This window comes from Lampetra fluviatilis, unplaced genomic scaffold, assembly GCF_964198595.1.
Source record: "Lampetra fluviatilis unplaced genomic scaffold, kcLamFluv1.1 SCAFFOLD_464, whole genome shotgun sequence".
NCBI classification, from domain to species: Eukaryota; Metazoa; Chordata; class Hyperoartia; order Petromyzontiformes; family Petromyzontidae; genus Lampetra; species Lampetra fluviatilis.
Genome location: NW_027621411.1, coordinates 57,501 through 79,056, shown reverse-complemented (window position 1 = coordinate 79,056; position 21,556 = coordinate 57,501). Strand labels below are relative to the sequence as shown.

At 54.3% G+C, this 21,556-nt stretch overlaps 1 protein-coding gene across 1 annotated transcript in view; it reads right to left on the bottom strand.

Annotated features, from left to right (window-relative positions):
• Positions 1-11,428: 11,428 nt before the first annotated feature.
• TMEM259 (transmembrane protein 259) overlaps positions 11,429-21,556 on the bottom strand; it is a 31,993-nt gene continuing 21,865 nt past the window's right edge. The window contains exons 7-11 of the mRNA XM_078885512.1: positions 20,482-20,604; positions 17,915-18,015; positions 16,501-16,558; positions 12,462-12,545; positions 11,429-11,565 (exon numbers count right to left, since the gene is read on the bottom strand). Coding sequence (XP_078741638.1) covers positions 11,429-11,565; positions 12,462-12,545; positions 16,501-16,558; positions 17,915-18,015; positions 20,482-20,604 — 503 coding nt within the window. The remainder of the gene's footprint in view (positions 11,566-12,461; positions 12,546-16,500; positions 16,559-17,914; positions 18,016-20,481; positions 20,605-21,556) is intronic.

The following is a 21,556-nucleotide window of genomic DNA, read 5'->3' as shown; positions in this document are numbered from 1 at the left end:
GACGACGACGACAATATCGGCATCATCACAACAACAACCTATAACACCACCACACAACCACAACAACATCATCATCAACCTACTACTACAGCCGCCACCACCACCCACTACAACCACGACGTAGACGTGGTGGTGGTGGTGGTGGTGTTGTTGTTGATGATGATGGTGTTGATGTTGTTGTTGTTGATGATGATGATGATGATGGTGTTGATGTTGTTGTTGATGGTAGTGATGTTGTTGTTTGTATTTGAGCTTTTGCCGATTCCGTTTTTGAGTTTGTGGTGTCGCGGGGAGAGGAGAGAGCGGGCAGATGGGGGTAGTGAGAGATGGGGTGGTGCTAGAGGGGGTAGTGAGAGATGGGGTAGTAGGGGGATGGGGGTAGTAGTGGAGGGGGTAGAGAGGGATGGGGGTAGAGGGAGATGGGGGTAGTGGTGGAGGGGGTAGTAGTGGGGGGGGATGGGGGTAGTGGTGTAGGGGGTAGAGAGAGATGGGGGTAGTGGTGGAGGGGGTAGTAGTGGGGGGGGATGGGGGTAGTGGTGTAGGGGGTAGAGAGAGATGGGGGTAGTGGTGGAGGGGGTAGTAGTGGGGGGGGATGGGGGTAGTAGTGGTGTAGGGGGTAGTGGTGTAGGGGGTAGTAGTGGGGGGGGATGGGGGTAGTAGTGGTGTAGGGGGTAGTAGTGTAGGGGGTAGTAGTAGGGGGGGATGGGGGTAGTAGTGGTGTAGGGGGTAGTGGTGTAGGGGGTAGTAGTGGGGGGGGATGGGGGTAGTGGTGTAAGGGGTAGTGGTGTAGGGGGCTGGAGGTAGTGGAGGGTTTGCGCTGGGACCCCGACCCCACGTAGCATATCGTCGCCCTGCTGGTTCGGTGGTTGTGGTTGTTGTGGTTGTTGTTGTGGTTGTTGTGGTTGTTGTCGCGTTGAGTCGACTTTGTAGAGTTTTTTTTAGTTTTCGAGTTTGTGGTGGAGATGGGGGGAGGGGACATTTTACAAAGCGGCCGCTGAAGATCCACCTCCCCGTGTCTCTGTCTGTGTCTCTGTGTCTGTGTATCTGTGTGTGTCTCTGTGTGTCTGTGTCTCTCTCTGTGTGTGTCTGTCTCTCTGTGTCTCTCTCTGTGTGTCTCTGTGTGTCTGTGTGTGTCTCTGTGTGTGTCTCTCTCTGTGTGTCTCTGTGTGCATGTGTGTGTGTGTGTCTCTGTGTCTGTCTCTCTCTGTGTGTCTCTCTGTGTCTGTGTGTCTTTCTGTGTGTGTCTCTGTCTCTCTGTGTGTCTCTCTGTCTCTGTGTCTCTGTCTGTGTCTCTGTGTGTCTCTGTCTGTCTGTCTGTGTCTCTCTCTCTCTGTGTCTGTCTGTGTCTCTCTCTGTCTGTCTCTCTGTTTCTGTGTGTCTCTCTGTCTCTGTGTGCGTGTGTCTCTCTGTCTGTGTCTGGCTGTGTCTCTCTCTCTGTCTCTCTGTCTCTCTGTTTCTGTGTGTCTCTCTGTGTGCGTGTGTCTCTCTGTCTGGCTGTGTATCTCTCTCTCTGTCTCTCTCTCTGTCTGTGTCTCTGTGTGTCTCTCTGTGTCTGTGTCTCTCACCCACCGCATGTACCACATCGATGATGTCGATGATGATGGGGGGGGGGGTGTGTGTAAGGTAGAACACGTTTTTTGTTTGTGTGTGTTGATGAACTCTTTACTTAAAACGTTCCAAAATTTAATGGAAGAAAACTTACTACGATTAATAAAAACGACGACGACGACGACGACCAAGTTGCTGCGTCTGTCACTCAGACCGCGTCTCGTGGCCTCGCTGGTGTCACGGGTCTCGGAGAGACTTGGAGAGGCGACTTGTTTATCTACAAAACCAACACTCCGACACTCTGTCACTCTGTCACACCATTGGGACCCAGAGGTCGCAACCGGGTACCTGATACCCGTACCCTACCTGATACCCGGCTACCCGTACCCGGCCGGATACGGGTATCGGGTACCTGATTGCGACCTCTGGGATGAAGCCACGTTGCAGGCATGGCGGGTGGGTTGATTCTAGGAACTTGGATTGTGAGAAGAGACGAGACGTTGGGAAATGAGTGACAATCACGGCGACTCACCAGTGACTCACGGCCTACCCGTACCCGGCCGCACCAGGGTCGCAAACGGATACCCGTACCCGGCCATCGGGTAGGGTACGGGTATCGGGTAGGGTACGGCCGGGTACGGGTAGGGTACGGGTATCGGGTAGGGTACGGCCGGGTAGGGTACGGGTATCGGGTAGGGTACGGCCGGGTACGGGTAGGGTACGGGTATCGGGTAGGGTACGGGTAGCCGTTTGCGACCCTGGTGCGGCCGGGTAGCCGGGTAGGCCGTGAGTCACTGGTGATTGTCACTCATTTCCCAACGTCTTGTCTCTTTAATTTCGATGTAACGCTTTCGTGACTGCAGGGATTCATCTTCTTGGTTCTTTCTTGACTTTACCGAAAGAACCAAGAAGATGAGTCTTGTCTCTTCTCACAATTCAAGCTCCTAGAATCAACCCACCCGCCATGCCTGCAACGTGGCTTCATCCCAGAGGTCGCAATCAGGTACCCGATACCCGTACCCTACCCGTACCCGGCCGGGTAGGGTACGGGTACGGCCGGGTACGGGTACCCGATTGCGACCTCTGTAGGGACCTCATTTGCCAGAAGAAAAAATATGATAATTGTTTTTTTACCCTTTTATCTGGCAACAAAACTGACACCTTTTTTTATTAAAAGGAGTCATGTTTGCATAGACCGCAATACCTGCGGTCGTAATGCAAACAAAACACACAACTCTGGTAATGTCTGTGCACTGTCCTTGAAGTTGATTGGTCCACACCCGAGACAGCTTTCCTTAGAGCCGAGTCTCCATTGGTGTTGGACCAGATGACGCTCAAAGACAACGCACCATCAGAGTCTGAGAGCTCGGGGTGAAGCATTTACACCATTGGAACCTCATTTGCCAGTAAAAAATAATTGTTTTGTAACCCTTCTATCTGGCAACAAAACTGACACCTTTTTTTATTAAAAGGAGTCATGTTTGCATAGACCACAATACCTGCAGTCGTAATGCAAACGAATGAGGTTCCAATGGTGTCAATGCTTCACCCTGAGCTCTCAGACTCGGCCCAGCTCCTCCGTGATCCACCAAACCCACAAATCGCCGGAATGGTTAAAATTGACAATTTTATTTCATTTACAGACAAGATCGTCTCCAGCCTGCAACAGTGCGAGTGTGTGGGTCTCTGTGTGGTGAGTCTGTGGTGTGTGTGTGTGGTGAGTCTGTGGGTCTCTGTGTGGTGAGTCTGTGAGTCTCTCTGAGTCTCTGTGAGTCTGTGGGTCTCTGTGTGGTGAGTCTGTGGGTCTCTGTGTGGTGAGTCTGTGGGTCTCTGTGTGGTGAGTCTGTGGGTCTCTGTGTGGTGAGTCTGTGGGTCTCTGAGTCTGTGGGTCTCTGTGTGGTGAGTCTGTGGGTCTCTGAGTCTGTGGGTCTCTGTGTGGTGAGTCTGTGGGTCTCTGTGGTGAGTCTGTGGGTCTCTGTGTGGTGAGTTTGTGGGTCTCTGTGGTGAGTCTGTGGGTCTCTGTGTGGTGTGTGTGGTGAGAGTGTGGTGAGGGTGTGGAGAGTGTGGTATGTCTGGTGAGGGTGGGGTGTGGTGAGTGTGTGGGTCTCTGTGTGGTGAGTGGTGTGTGGTGAATGGTGAGTGAGTGTGGTGAGTGAGTGTGGTGTGTTGTGACAGTGTGGTGAGTGTGTGGTGAGTGAGTGGTGAGGGTGAGTGAGTGTGGTGAGTGTGTGGTGAGTGAGTGGTGAGTGGTGAGTGTGTGGTGGGTGAGTGGTGAGTGAGTGGTGGGTGAGTGGTGAGGGTGAGTGAGTGGTGAGGGTGAGTGGTGAGGGTGAGTGAGTGGTGAGGGTGAGTGAGTGGTGAGTGAGTGGTGAGGGTGAGTGAGTGGTGAGGGTGAGTGAGTGTGGTGAGGGTGAGTGAGTGGTGAGTGAGTGGTGAGTGGTGAGGGTGGGTGAGTGGTGGGTGAGTGGTGAGGGTGAGTGAGTGGAGGGTGAGTGGTGGGTGAGTGGTGAGGGTGGGTGAGTGGTGGGTGAGTGGTGGGTGAGTGGTGAGGGGGTGGGTGAGTGGTGGGTGAGTGGTGAGGGTGAGTGAGTGGTGGGTGAGTGGTGAGGGTGAGTGAGTGGTGGGTGAGTGGTGAGGGTGAGTGAGTGGTGGGTGAGTGGTGAGGGTGAGTGAGTGTGGTGGGTGAGTGGTGAGGGTGAGTGAGTGGTGGGTGAGTGGTGAGGGTGAGTGAGTGGTGGGTGAGTGGTGAGGGTGAGTGAGTGGTGGGTGAGTGGTGAGGGTGAGTGAGTGGTGGGTGAGTGGTGAGGGTGAGTGAGTGGTGGGTGAGTGGTGAGGGTGAGTGAGTGGTGGGTGAGTGGTGAGGGTGAGTGAGTGGTGGGTGAGTGGTGAGGGTGAGTGAGTGGTGGGTGAGTGGTGAGGGTGAGTGAGTGGTGGGTGAGTGGTGAGGGTGAGTGAGTGGTGGGTGAGTGGTGAGGGTGAGTGAGTGGTGGGTGAGTGGTGAGGGTGAGTGAGTGGTGGGTGAGTGGTGAGGGTGAGTGAGTGGTGGGTGAGTGGTGAGGGTGAGTGAGTGGTGGGTGAGTGGTGAGGGTGAGTGAGTGGTGGGTGAGTGGTGAGGGTGAGTGAGTGGTGGGTGAGTGGTGAGGGTGAGTGAGTGGTGGGTGAGTGGTGAGGGTGAGTGAGTGGTGGGTGAGTGGTGAGGGTGAGTGAGTGGTGGGTGAGTGGTGAGGGTGAGTGAGTGGTGGGTGAGTGGTGAGGGTGAGTGAGTGGTGGGTGAGTGGTGAGGGTGAGTGAGTGGTGGGTGAGTGGTGAGGGTGAGTGAGTGGTGGGTGAGTGGTGAGGGTGAGTGAGTGGTGGGTGAGTGGTGAGGGTGAGTGAGTGGTGGGTGAGTGGTGAGGGTGAGTGAGTGGTGGGTGAGTGGTGAGGGTGAGTGAGTGGTGGGTGAGTGGTGAGGGTGAGTGAGTGGTGAGGGTGAGTGAGTGGTGGGTGAGTGGTGAGGGTGAGTGAGTGGTGGGTGAGTGGTGAGGGTGAGTGAGTGGTGGGTGAGTGGTGAGGGTGAGTGAGTGGTGGGTGAGTGGTGAGGGTGAGTGAGTGGTGGGTGAGTGGTGAGGGTGAGTGAGTGGTGGGTGAGTGGTGAGGGTGAGTGAGTGGTGGGTGAGTGGTGAGGGTGAGTGAGTGGTGGGTGAGTGGTGAGGGGTGAGTGAGTGGTGGGTGAGTGGTGAGGGTGAGTGAGTGGTGGGTGAGTGGTGAGGGTGAGTGAGTGGTGGGTGAGTGGTGAGGGTGGTGGTGGTGGGTGAGTGTGAGGTGAGTGAGTGGTGGGTGAGTGGTGAGGGTGAGTGAGTGGTGGGTGAGTGGTGAGGGTGAGTGAGTGGTGGGTGAGTGAGTGGTGGGTGAGTGGTGAGGGTGAGTGAGTGGTGGGTGAGTGGTGAGGTTGTGGAAAACCAAAATGACAGCAAGTCGACAGCCTCACAGGCCAAGGTGATGACGTCATTTAGCGGCGATGACGTCATTTAGCAGTAATAACGTCGATATTTAAATAAATGTACTTCACACACTCACTCACCACCCACTCACCCCACCCACTCACCACCACCCACTCACCACCACCCACTCACTCACCACCCACTCACCACCCACTCACCACCCACTCACCCCCCCACTCACCACCCACTCCACACACTCACCACTCACCCACTCACCCACCCACTCACCACCCACTCACACACGCACCACCCACCACTCACTCACCCACTCACCACCCACTCACACACACACCCACTCACTCACACACCCACCCCACTCACTCACTCACTCACCCACTCACCCACCCACCCACTCACCTATCTACTCACCACCCACTCACCTATCCACCCACCCACTCACCCACCCACCCACTCACCCACCCACCCACTCACCCACTCACTCACTCACTCACCCACCCACTCACTCACCCACCCACTCACTCACCCACCCACTCACTCACTCACCCACCCACCCACTCACCACCCACCCACTCACCACCCACTCACCCACCCACCCACTCACCCACCCACCCACCCACTCACCCACTCACCCACTCACCCACTCACCCACCCACCCACCCACCCACTCACCACCCACTCACTCACCCACCCACTCACTCACCCACCCACCCACTCACCACCCACTCACCACCCACTCACTCACCCACCCACTCACCCACCCACCCACTCACCCACCCACTCACCCACCTATCCACTCACCCACTCACTCACCCACCCACCTACTCACCCACCCACTCACCCACCTATCCACTCACCCACTCACTCACCCACCCACCCACCCACTCACCACCCACTCACCCACCCACCCACTCACCCACCCACTCACCCACCCCACCCACCCACTCACTCACTCACCCACCCACCCACTCACCCACTCACCCACCCACCCACCCCACCCACTCACCACCCACTCACTCACCCACCCACTCACTCACCCACCCACCCACTCACCACCCACTCACCACCCACTCACTCACCCACCCACTCACCCACCCACCCACTCACCCACCCACTCACCCACCTATCCACTCACCCACTCACTCACCCACCCACCCACCTACTCACCCACCCACTCACCCACCTATCCACTCACCCACTCACCACCATCACCACGTGGTGGTGGAGGTGTCAGGGTGGATAGGCGGGGCAGGTTCATCAGTGGCACCATCAACACCACCATCATCATCACCATCACGACCACTATCACCACCATCATCATCACCACCACCATCAACACCATCACAATCATCATCATCACCACCACCATCATCACCATCAACACCATCACAATCACCATCAACATCACCACCATCACCACCATTACCATCATCATTACCATCACCACCATCATCACAACCACCATCAACACCACCATCACCATCTACACCACCACAACCACCATCAACACCACCACCACCACCACTATTGTTGTTGTGGTGGTGGTTGTGGTTGTTCTCTGGCTCCACGGTTGTGGTGCTACTGTTGTTGTTGTTGTGGGGAGACTCCGGCTGTTGTTGTTGATGCCGTGTCTGTTGTTGTGGTGATGGTTGTTGTTGTTGTGGTGGTGGTTGTTGTGGTGATTGTTGTTGTGGTGGTTGTGGTGGTGGTTGTTGTGGTGATTGTTGATGTGATGGTGGTGGTGATGGTTGTTGTTCTTGTGATGGCTGTGGTTGTTGTGGTGGTAGTTGTGGTGATGATTGTTGTGGTGATTGTTGTTGTGGTGGTTGTGGTGGTGGTGATTGTTGTGGTGGTGATTGTTGTGATTGTTGTGGTGGTTGTGGTGGTGGTGGTTGTTGTGGTGGTGATTGTTGTGATTGTTGTGGTGGTGGTTGTTGTGGTGGTGGTGGTTGTTGTGGTGGTTGTTGTGGTGGTGGTGGTGGTTGTTGTGGTGGTTGTTGTGGTGGTTGTTGCTGCTGCTGCTGCTGCTGATGCATCATCTCCTGCAGACGCATCTGCTGCATGATGGCCGGCAGCTCGTAGTGGTGGAAGAAATACAACATCGAGTGCTGCACACACAGACACACACACACACACAGTCACACACACACACGCACACACACGCACAGTCACACACACAGTGTACACACACACACACAGTGTACACACGCACACACACACGCACACATACACAGTCACACACACACACATACACACAGTGTACACATACACACACATACACAGTGTACACACACACATACACAGTCACACACACACACAGTGTACACACACACACACACAGACACATACACAGTCACACACACACACATACACACAGTGTACACATACACACACATACACACACACATACACACACACAGACACACACACACACAGTGTACACACACACACACACGCACACATACACAGTCACACACACACACATACACACAGTGTACACATACACACACATACACACACACATACACACACACAGACACACACACACAGACACACACACACACACAGACACACAGTGTACACATACACACACATACACAGTGTACACACACACACACACAGTGTACACACATACACAGTGTACACACACACACACACAGACACACACACACACAGTGTACATACACACAGTGTACACACACACACACAGTGTACACACACACACAGTGTACATACACACACAGACACACACACAGTGTACACACAGTCACATACACAGTGTACACACACACACACAGTGTACACACACACAGTCACATACACAGTCACACACACATACACACAGTGTACACACAGACATACAGTCATACACACACACATACAGTCACATACAGTCACACACAGAGACACACAGTCATACATACACACACAGTCACACAGACATACATACATACACAGAGACACACACAGTCATACACACACAGTCACATACAGTCACAGTGACACTCACAGACACACACAGACACATACATACACACACACAGTCACATACAGATACACACACACAGTCATACACATACATACAGTCATACAGTCACACACAAACACACACACAGTCACACACACACACAGTGACATACATACATAAACACAGTGACACAGTGTACACACACACACAGACACACACATACACACACACACACAGTTACATACATACAGAGACACACACACAGTCATACACAGAGACACACACAGACACACAGACACACAGTGTACACACAGTCAGTCACACACAGTCACATACACACACAGTCACATACAGTGTACACACACACACAGACACACACACACACAGTCACAAACACACACAGTGTACACACAGTCACATACAGTCACACAGTGACACTCACAGACACACACACAGACACACACACAGACACACACACATACACACAGTGTACACACACACACATACACACACACACACAGAGACACACAGTCACACACACAGAGACATACACACACAGTGACACACACACAGTGACACACACACACAGTCACACACAGTCACATACAGTGTACACACACACACACAGAGACACACACAGTGACACACACAGACACACACAGTCACACACACAGAGAAGTGAGTGGGTGAGTGAGTGGTGAGTGAGTGGTGGGTGAGTGGTGAGTGAGTGGTGAGTGAGTGGTGAGTGAGTGGTGAGTGAGTGGTGAGTGAGTGTGTGAGTGAGTGGTGAGTGAGTGGTGAGTGAGTGGTGAGTGAGTGGGTGAGTGAGGGGTGAGTGGTGAGTGAGTGGTGAGTGAGTGGTGAGTGAGTGGTGAGTGAGTGGTGAGTGAGTGGTGAGTGAGTGGTGAGTGAGTGGTGAGTGAGTGGTGAGTGAGTGGTGAGTGAGTGGTGAGTGAGTGGTGAGTGAGTGGTGAGTGAGTGGTGAGTGAGTGAGTGAGGAGTGAGTGAGTGGTGAGTGAGTGAGTTGGTCACCTGTATAAACAGCCAGGACGTAGCGAGTGCCAGGCCGCTGTACTGCCCATTGAAGCGGTAATGGTAGCCGTAGAAGGCGGCGTGGTACAGGAAGATGAACCTACAGACAGACACACACACAGTCACACACACACAGACACACACACACAGACACACACACAGACACACACAGACACACACAGACACACACACATAGACACACACACAGACACACACACACAGACACAGACACACAGACACACACAGACACACACACACAGACACACACACAGACACACACACAGACACACACACAGACACACACAGACACACACACATAGACACACACACAGACACACACACACAGACACACACACACAGACACACACACACAGACACAGACACACACACACAGACACACAGACACACACAGACACACACACAGACAAAGTTTACTCACTCACTCACCACCCACCCACTCACCCACTCACCACTCACCCACCCACTCCACCACTCACCCACCCACTCACCCACCCACCCACTCACCACTCACTCACCACTCACCCACTCACCCACTCACCCACTCACCACTCACCCACCCACTCACCACTCACCCACTCACTCACCACTCACCCACTCACCCACTCACCCACCCACCCACTCACCACTCACCACTCACCCACCACCCACCCACTCACCACTCACCCACCCACTCACCCACCCACCCACTCACTCACTCACCCACCCACTCACCACTCACCCACCCACTCACCCACCCACCCACTCACCACTCACCCACTCACCCACTCACCCACCCACTCACCACTCACCCACCCACTCACCCACTCACCACTCACCACTCACCCACCCACTCACCACTCACCCACCCACTCACCCACCCACCCACTCACTCACCACTCACCCACTCACCCACTCACCCACCCACTCACCACTCACCCACCCACCCACTCACCCACTCACCACTCACCACTCACCCACCCCACTCACTCACCCACTCACTCACCCACCCACCCACCCACTCACCCACCCACTCACTCACCCACCACTCACCCACTCACCCACTCACCACTCACTCACCACTCACCCACTCACCCACTCACCCACCCACTCACCACTCACCCACCCACCCACTCACCCACTCACCACTCACCACTCACCCACCCACTCACCACTCACCCACCCACTCACCCACCCACCCACTCACTCACCACTCACCCACTCACCCACCCACTCACCACTCACCCACCCACCCACTCACCCACTCACCACTCACCACTCACCACTCACCCACCCACTCACTCACCCACTCACCCACTCACCCACTCACTCACCCACCCCACCCACCCACTCACCCACCCACTCACCCACCCACTCACCACTCACTCACCACTCACCCACTCACCCACTCACCCACCCACCCACTCACCCACCCACCCACTCACCCACCCACCCACTCACTCACCACTCACCCACTCACCCACCCACTCACCACTCACCCACCCACTCACTCACTCACCACCACTCACCCACCCACCCACTCACCCACTCACTCACCCACTCACCCACTCACCCACCCACCCACTCACCCACTCACCCACCCACTCACCACTCACCCACCCACTCACTCACTCACCACCACTCACCCACCCACCCACTCACCCACTCACTCACCCACTCACCCACTCACCCACTCACTCACCCACCCACCCACCCACTCACCCACTCACCCACCCACCCACTCACCACTCACTCACCACTCACCCACTCACCCACTCACCCACTCACCCACTCACCCACCCACCCACTCACCCACCCACTCACCACTCACTCACCACTCACCCACTCACCCACCCACTCACCACTCACCCACCCACCCACTCACCCACTCACCACTCACCCACCCACTCACTCACTCACCCACTCACTCACCACCACTCACCACTCACCTGAGCCAGTGTCTACGGCTGGTTGCCGTGTGGCAGCAAATGGCGTCGTACTGATCAGCGAGCCAGACGACCAAGATGATGTAGAACGCGGTCGTAGTGTCACTGAAGAACTCAGACATGATGGCTTCCATCCCTGTGGGGTGAGGAGGTGAGTAGGTGGTGAGTAGGTGGTGGTGAGTGAGTGTATGTGAGTGTGTGAGTGTGTATGTGTGTATGTATGAGTGAGTGTGTGTGTATGTGTGTGTGTGTGTATGTCTGTGTGTATGTCTGTGAGTGTGTATGTGTATGAGTGAGTGAGTCGGTGAGTGTGTGTATGTATGTATGTGTGAGTGAGTGTGTGTATGTATGAGTGAGTGAGTGAGTGGGTGAGTGGGTGAGTGGGTGAGTGGGTGAGTGAGTGGGTGAGTGAGTGTGTATGTGTGTGTATGTGTGAGTGTGTATGTGTGAGTGTATGAGTGAGTGTATGTGTGTGTGTGTGAGTGTATGAGTGAGTGTGTGTGTGTGTATGTATGTGTGTGTGTATGTATGTGTGTGTGTATGTGTGTGTATGTGTGAGTGTGTATATGTATGTATGTGAGTGTGTGTGTGTGTATGTGTGTCTGTTTGTGTATGTATGAGTGTGTATGTGAGTGTGTGTATGTGAGTGTGTGTGTGTGAGTGAGTGTATGAGTGAGTAAGTGTGTGTGCGTGCGTGTGTGAGCGTGTATATGTGTGTGTGTATGTGTGTATATGTATATATGTGTATGTCTGTGTGTGTGCGTGTGTGCGTGTGTGACTGAGTGACTGTGTATGTGTGTATGTGTGTATGTGTGTATGTGTGTATGTGTGTGTGTATGTGTGTGTGTATGTGTGTGTGTATGTGTGTGTGTATGTGAGTGAGTGTATGTGTGAGTGAGTGACTGTGTGTATGTGTGTATGTGTATATATGTATGTGTGTATGTGTGTGTGTGTGTGTATGTGTGTGTGCGTGTGTATGTGTGTGTGTGTGTATGTGTGTGTGCGTGTGTATGTGTGTGTATGTGTGCGTACCGACGAGGGCCAGGATGACGGTGAGTAGGGGAGCGGCAGGGAAGGCGATACTCAAGTTCATCTCCAGCATCTGCAGCAGATCCACTACAACACACAGCACAACCAGCATGCACCCCTACCACTACTACACCGTGTGTGTGTGTCTGTGTGTGTCTGTGTGTGTGTCTGTTTGTGTGTGTGTCTGTCTGTGTGTGTGTCTGTGTGTGTGTGTGTCTATCTGTGTGTGTAGTAGTCAAAATGCAAACAAAAATAAACAACTCTTTGTGTTCACATCTTGACTGCTTGTGTTGTGGTTATTGCAAACATGATGCCTCACGGAGGCGCTACACCTAAGGGGCGCAGCGCCTCCGCTGAGGTCCAGGATGGCCGGAGGGGGGGGGGGGGGCGGTTCTTGTCGTGTTCTCTCTTGGCGTGTCCGTGCTGCCCTGATGTTGCGCTCCTGCTAGCAGCCGGTCACGTCTTTACGCGCGTCGCTCTCGTGAGAGGTGCAGCCGGGTCGGCTGGGTTGTTTTTCACGGGGAGGGGGGGGGGGATGATGTAGTGGAGTAGTCGCGGGGAGTGACGTCGCGGGGAGACCTTGGGGGGGGGGTAATGTAGTGGAGTAGTCGGGGGGAGTGACGTCACGGGGAGACCTTGGGGGGGGGGGGGGTGATGTAGTGGAGTAGTCGTGGGGAGTGACGTCACGGGGAGACCTTGGGGGGGGGGGGGTGATGTAGTGGAGTAGTCGCGGGGAGTGACGTCACGGGAGACCTTGGGGGGGGGGTAATGTAGTGGAGTAGTCGCGGGGAGTGACGTCACGGGGAGACCTTGGGGGGGGGTAATGTAGTGGAGTAGTCGCGGGGAGTGACGTCACGGGGAGACCTTGGGGGGGGGGTAATGTAGTGGAGTAGTCGCGGGGAGTGACGTCACGGGAGACCTTGGGGGGGGGGTAATGTAGTGGAGTAGTCGCGGGGAGTGACGTCGCGGGGAGACCTTGGGGGGGGGGTAATGTAGTGGAGTAGTCGTGGGGAGTGACGTCACGGGAGACCTTGGGGGGGGGGGGGTGATGTAGTGGAGTAGTCGTGGGGAGTGACGTCACAGGGAGACCTTGGGGGGGGGTAATGTAGTGGAGTAGTCGTGGGGAGTGACGTCGCGGGGAGACCTGGGGGGGGGGTAATGTAGTGGAGTAGTCATGGGGAGTGACGTCGCGGGGAGACCTTGGGGGGGGGGGGTGATGTAGTGGAGTAGTCGTGGGGAGTGACGTCGCGGGGGACCTGGGGGGGGGGGGGTAATGTAGTGGAGTAGTCGCGGGGAGTGACGTCGCGGGAGACCTTGGGGGGGGGGGGGGTGATGTAGTGGAGTAGTCGTGGGGAGTGACGTCACGGGGAGACCTTGGGGGGGGGGGTAATGTAGTGGAGTAGTCATGGGGAGTGACGTCACGGGGAGACCTTGGGGGGGGGGGGGTAATGTAGTGGAGTAGTCGTGGGGAGTGACGTCACGGGGAGACCTTGGGGGGGGGGGTAATGTAGTGGAGTAGTCGTGGGGAGTGACGTCGCGGGGAGACTAGGCTCTAAAGAAAGCCGTCTCGGGTGTGGACCAATCAACTTAAAGGATAGTGGATATCATTATCAGAGTTGTTTCTTTTTGTTTGCTTTTTTGACTACGTGTGTTGTGGTTATTGCAAACATGATGCCTTGAATAAAGGTGTCAGTTTTGTACCAGTTTAAAAGGGTAAAAACCTACTACTATATTTTGCCAATGGTAAAAGAGATCTCATACTGGTAACCTTGTTAAGCGTGAGCTGGTAACCTTGTCAGGTGTGAGCTGGTAACCTTGTTAGGCATGAGCTGGTAACCTGGTTAAGCGTGAGCCCGGAATAAACTTTGCGTGAGCCCCCGACAACTCAGCTGCTGCCTCTGCGTTGTAGTTTGCACCACAACACAATCACCAACACGCTGTTCCGGCATCGACGCATCCACACAACATCGTGGATGCACGCCGGGTCCAAGCAAGAACATCTGCTGGACTACGTAGTGACGGACCAGCGGATGCGAGCCCATGTCCTTGACACCAGGACCTACCGTGGAGCTGATCTGCCCTCTGACCATCGACTAGTCATCTGTAAGATGCGCTTGCCATTCTTCCACTCCGGTGGTGGGTGTACACCCAGGACCCCATTCAAACCAAAAGTGGCCTGGTCTCAGCTAGCTGATGAAAGTTGCAAGCGAGAATTTCATCATCGCGAGGAGAGGCTTGCGGAGCCCCAATGCGGTTTCAGGAAAGGGCGGTCCTGCACAGATGCCATATTTTCTGTCCGTCTGCTACAGCAGAGGTGTAGGGAATTCCAACAAGACCTACATCTCTGCTTTATTGACCTGGTCAAGGCCTATGATACCATCAGTAGGACTGGGCTCTGGGTTGTTCTTCGTGCTTTCGGAGTCCCTAACCCTCTGCTCACGATCATTAAGGACCTTCATGATGGTGAGCGGGCCCGGGTAAAACTACGTGGCCGGGAGTCGGAGCCTTTCCCTGTACACCTTGGGGTGCGACAGGGATGTCCTCTGGCTCCCACATTATTTAACATCTATTTCGACCACGTAGTTCGTGAAGCCTTCAATAGCTGTACCGGGGAAATTTCCATCTGATACAGATTCAATGGGAGGCTGATCGACACCCGGGTGCGATCAAGGGATGGCTCCCTATTGGTCAACCATGTTATGTATGCCGATGATTTGGTAATAGCTGCTCATTCAGAAGAGGAGTTGGAGACGCTGCTGCTGAGACTGGAGCATGCCACTAAGAGGTGGGGCCTTACCATCAGCCCCACCAAAACTAAGCACCTAAATGGGTATTTTGTACCATCGGACACTCCACCCCTACAACTCCCAATTGGTGATGGGGCAGTTGTGGAGAGAGTGGAGAGTTTCCCATACCTGGGCAGTGTGCTTATGACCGGCTCCAGTTTATCAGCAGAGGTCTCACTCCGAATCAGTCGAGCGGCAATATCTTTTCATCGGTTTCGTAACGCTGTGTGGAAGCTACCTGGTCTGTCGCTCCGCACGAAGCTTCAGGTCTTCTCGGCCACGGTCATTCCCTCCCTTCTCTACGCTTGCGAAACGTGGACCCCCCTAGTGGAGCATCTTCGCCGGTTGGAAACATTTAGGCTGGCCTGCCTACGATCCATCCTGGGTTTAACCAGGCTGGATTGTGTGAGGAGCTCACAAGTCCTTGAAAGATCTGGGCAAAGTCCCATCAGTGAGCTCCTCCGGCAGGCAAGGCTGCGTTGGCTGGGTCATGTAGCCCGCATGCCCAGCCACCGCATGCCTAAACAGCTTTTGTTCGGCCGGATCGAGGGGGCTAAACGGGCGCGGCACGGGCTAGAGAAGAGATGGAGTGATGTGGTACAGGAGGATGTGGAGCTGAGTGGACTTGCCGATGACTGGTACCAGCGGTGTCAAGATCGGCCTCTGTGGAGGAGGCTCGTGAAGGACGCTACTGGGCAGTTGGAGGCAGTCGCCCTCCAACAACAACGGAGGGCGGAGGAGCGACGCTCACAACAACGAGCGGAGCGCCGGGTGGCTAAAGCACAGCAAGTTGGCACAGTAGGGGGCACAGGTGGTGCATCAGCCAGTCATCTCGGTCATCTCGGTCAGTCGACCCGTGGCACCTGCTGGGTCTGCCCCGTGACCTCCTGCCAGCGGGCGTTCGACACTTCACGTGGCCTCAGGGTGCACATGGCCTGGCACAAGCGTCGTGGTGACGTCACCGCCACTTAGTGGCGAATGGCGGTTGTTGTTGTGTGGATGTGTGTGTGTGGATGTGTGTGTGTGTCTGTCTGTGTGTCTGTCTGTGTGTGTGTCTGTGTGTGTGTGTCTGTGTGTGTGTGTCTGTGTGTGTGTGTCTGTGTGTGTGTGTCTGTGTGTGTGTGTCTGTGTGTGTGTGTCTGTGTGTGTGTGTCTGTGTGTGTGTGTCTGTGTGTGTGTGTCTGTGTGTGTGTGTCTGTGTGTGTGTGTCTGTGTGTGTGTGTCTGTGTGTCACTGTGTTTGTGTTGTTCTCTTACCGATGAAGACGAAGATCTGGTGGTGGGAGTAGCGCAGAAGCATCGACACAGAAAGAGTCTACACACAGACACAGTCACACACACAGACACACACACAGACACACACACAGACACAGTCACACACACAGTCACACACACACAGACACACACACAGACACACACACAGACACAGTCACACACACACAGACACACACACAGACACACAGTCACACACACAATCACACACACAGTCACACACACAGTCACACACACACACAGACACACACACAGTCACACACACACAGTCATACACACACACACACACAGTCACACACACACAGACACACACACACACAGTCATACACAGATACACACACACACAGTGACACACACACAGAGACACACACACACAGACACACACACAGTCATACACACAGTCATACACACAGCCACACACACACAGTCACACACACACAGTCACACACACAGTCACACACACACAGTCATACACACAGTCACACACAGTCACACACAGACACACACACACAGACAAAGTCACACACAGTCACACACACACAGACACACACACAGTCATACACACACAGTCATACACACACAGTCACACACACACAGTCACACACACACAGTCACACACAGACACACACACACAGACATACACACACAGACACACACACACAGACACACACACACACACACACAGTCACATACAGACACACACACAGACACACACACATAGACAGTGAGTGAGTGAGTGACTGAGTGACTGACTAACTGAGTGAGTGAGTGTGTGAGTGACTGACTGACTGAGTGAGTGAGTGACTGACTGACTGAGTGAGTGGCTGAGTGAGTGACTGAGTGATTGAGTGAGTGACTGAGTGAGTGACTGAGTGAGTGACTGAGTGAGTGACTGACTGAGTGACTGACTGAGTGAGTGGGTGACTGAGTGAGTGGGTGGGTGAGTGACTGACTGAGTGACTGAGTGACTAACTGAGTGACTGACTGAGTGAGTGACTGAGTGACTGACTGACTAAGTGACTGACTTAGTGAGTGACTGAGTGACTGACTAAGTGGGTGTGTGGGTGGGTGAGTGGGTGGGTGAGTGGTGGGTGGGTGAGTGAGTGGTGAGTGAGTGGGTGAGTGAGTGAGTGAGTGGTGAGTGACTGAGTGAGTGGGTGGGTGACTGAGTGACTGAGTGACCGAGTGACTGACTGACTGAGTGAGTGACTGAGTGACTGAGTGACTGACTGAGTGAGTGACTGAGTGACTGACTAAGTGGCTGAGTGAGTGACTGAGTGACTGAGTGAGTGGGTGGGTGACTGACTGAGTGAGTGACTGAGTGACCGAGTGACTGACTGAGTGAGTGACTGAGTGAGTGACTGACTAAGTGACTTAGTGGGTGACTGAGTGAACTCACAAATATCGCCATGATGAGACCAGCCGTGATGTACGAGCTCCGAGCCATCCACAGCGAGACAAAGCGATAGTGCTCCCCCGTGACCACGTTACGCAGGAACCCTGCACACACACACAGTGACACACACACAGTGACACACACAGTCATACACACAGTCATACACACAGTGACACAGTCACACACACACACAGTGACACATACACACAGTGACACACACACAGTGACACACACACACACAGTGACACACACACACACAGTGACACACACACACAGTGACACACACAGTGACACACAGTGACACACACAGTGACACACACAGTGACACATACACACAGTGACACACACACAGTGACACACACACACAGTGACACACACACAGACACACAGTGACATACACACACACAGTTAGACACACACACAGTTAGACACACACACAGTTAGACACACACACAGTGACACACACACAGACACACAGTGACACACACACACACAGTTACACACACACAGTTACACACACACAGTTACACACACACAGACACACACACACACACACGCACAGACACACACACGCACAGACACACACACGCAGAGACACACACACGCACAGACACACGCACACACACACAGTGACACACACACATAGACAACAACAACAACCGCCATTCGCCACTAAGTGGCGGTGACGTCACCGCGACGCTTGTGCCAGGCCAAGTGCACCTTGAGGCTACCACGTGAAGTGTCGAACGCCCGCTGGCAGGAGGTCACGGGGCAGACCCAGCAGGTGCCACGGGTCGACTGACCGAGATGACCGAGATGACTGGCTGATGCACCACCTGTGCCCCCTACTGTACCAACTTGCTGCGCTTTAGCCACCCGGCGCTCCGCTCGTTGTTGTGAGCGTCGCTCCTCCGCCCTCCGATGTTGTTGGAGGGCGACTGCCTCCAACTGCCCAGTAGCCTCAAGGTGCACCTAGCCTGGCACTGCCCAGTAGCAGCGTCCTTCACGAGCCTCCTCCTCCACAGATCTTGACACTCAGCTCCACATCCACCTGTACCACATCACTCCATCTCTTCTCTAGCCCGTGTCACTCACTCACCCACTCACCCACTCACTCACCCACTCACTCACCCACTCACACCACTCACTCACTCACTCACTCACTCACCCACTCACTCACCCACTCACTCACCCACTCACCCACTCACTCACTCACTCACCCACTCACTCACCCACTCACTCACTCACTCACCCACTCACTCACTCACTCACCCACTCACCCACTCACTCACTCACTCACTCACCCACTCACTCACCCACCCACTCACTCACCCACTCACCCACTCACTCACTCACTCACCCACTCACTCACCCACTCACTCACTCACTCACCCACTCACTCACTCACCCACTCACCCACCCACTCACCCACTCACTCACTCACTCACTCACCCACTCACTCACCCACCCACTCACTCACCCACTCACCCACTCACTCACTCACTCACCCACTCACTCACCCACTCACTCACTCACTCACCCACTCACTCACTCACCCACTCACCCACCCACTCACCCACTCACTCACTTACTCACTCACCCACTCACCCACTCACCCACTCACTCACTTACTCACCCACCCACTTACTCACCCACTCACCCATTCACTTACTTACTCACCCACTCACTCACCCACCCACTCACCCACTCACTCACCCACTCACCCACTCACTCACCCACTCACCCACCCACCCACCCACTCACTCACTCACCCACCCACCCACCCACTCACTCACTCACCCACTCACCCACCCACTCACTCACCCACTTACCCACCCACTCACTCACTCACCCACTCACCCACCCACCCACTCACTCACCCACTTACCCACCCACTCACTCACTCATCTCTCTGTGATTCTCTCTCTGTGTCTGTGTGTCTCCGTGTCTCTCTCTGTCTGTGTGTCTCTGTGTGTCTCTGTGTGTCTCTGTGTGTCTCTGTGTCTCCGTGTGTCTGTCTCTGTGTGTCTCTGTGTGTCTGTCTCTGTGTGTCTCTGTGTGTCTCTGTGTGTCTCTGTGTGTCTCTGTGTGTCTCTGTGTGTGTCTCTGTGTGTGTCTCTGTGTGTCTCTGTGTGTCTCTGTGTGTGTCTCTGTGTGTGTCTCTGTGTGTCTCTGTGTGTCTCTGTGTGTGTCTCTGTGTGTCTCTGTGTGTCTCTGTGTGTCTCTGTGTGTCTCTGTGTGTGTCTCTGTGTGTGTCTCTGTGTGTGTCTCTGTGTGTGTCTCTGTGTGTGTCTCTGTGTGTGTCTCTGTGTGTCTCTCTGTGTGTGTCTCTGTGTGTCTCTGTGTGTCTCTGTGAGTGTCTCTGTGTGTCTCGGTGTGTCTCTGTGTGTGTCTGAGTGTGTCTGAGTGTCTCCATGTCTCTGTGAGTGTCTCTGTGTGTCTCTGTGAGTGTCTCTGTGTGTCTCCGTCTGTCTCCGTGTGTGTGTGTCTGTGTGTGTCTCTGTGAGTGTCTCTGTGTGTCTCTGTGTGTCTCTGTGAGTGTCTGTGTGTGTGTGTGAGTGAGTCTCTACCCTTGTTGTGTTCGGCCTCAGCGAGCGTCTTGACGCTCCCCATGAGGAGGTCGTCGTAGCCCAGCACAGAGTCGAGCAGCACGCGGCTCACACGGTCACCAAAGCAGGGCTCACTCTCGGGGTCTACACACACACACACAGTGTGACACACACACACACAGTGTGACACACACACACACAGTGTGACACACACACACACAGTGTGACACACACACACACAGATACACAGTGACACACACACACAGTGTGACACACACACACACAGTGTGACACACACACACACACAGTGTGACACACACACACACACAGTGTGACACACACACAGTGTGACACACACACACACACAGATACACAGTGACACACACAGTGTGACACACACACAGTGTGACACACACACAGTGTGACACACACATACACACAGATACACAGTGACACACACACACAGTGTGACACACACACACACAGTGTGACACACACACACACACAGTGTGACACACACACAGTGTGACACACACACACACACACAGTGTGACACACACACAGTGTGACACACACACACACACAGATACACAGTGACACACACACACAGTGTGACACACACACACACACAGATACACAGTGACACACACACACAGTGTGACACACACACACACACACAGATACACAGTGACACACACACACAGTGTGACACACACACACAGATACACAGTGACACACACAGTGTGACACACACACAGTGTGACACACACACAGTGTGACACACACACACACAGTGTGACACACACAGATACACACAGTGACACACACACAGTGTGACACACACACACAGTGTGACACACACACACAGTGTGACACACACAGATACACACAGTGACACACACACAGTGTGACACACACACAGTGTGACACACACACAGTGTGACACACACACACAGTGTGACACACACACAGTGTGACACACACACAGTGTGACACACACACAGTGTGACACACACACACAGTGTGACACACACACAGTGTGACACACACACAGTGTGACACACACACACAGTGTGACACACACACAGTGTGACAC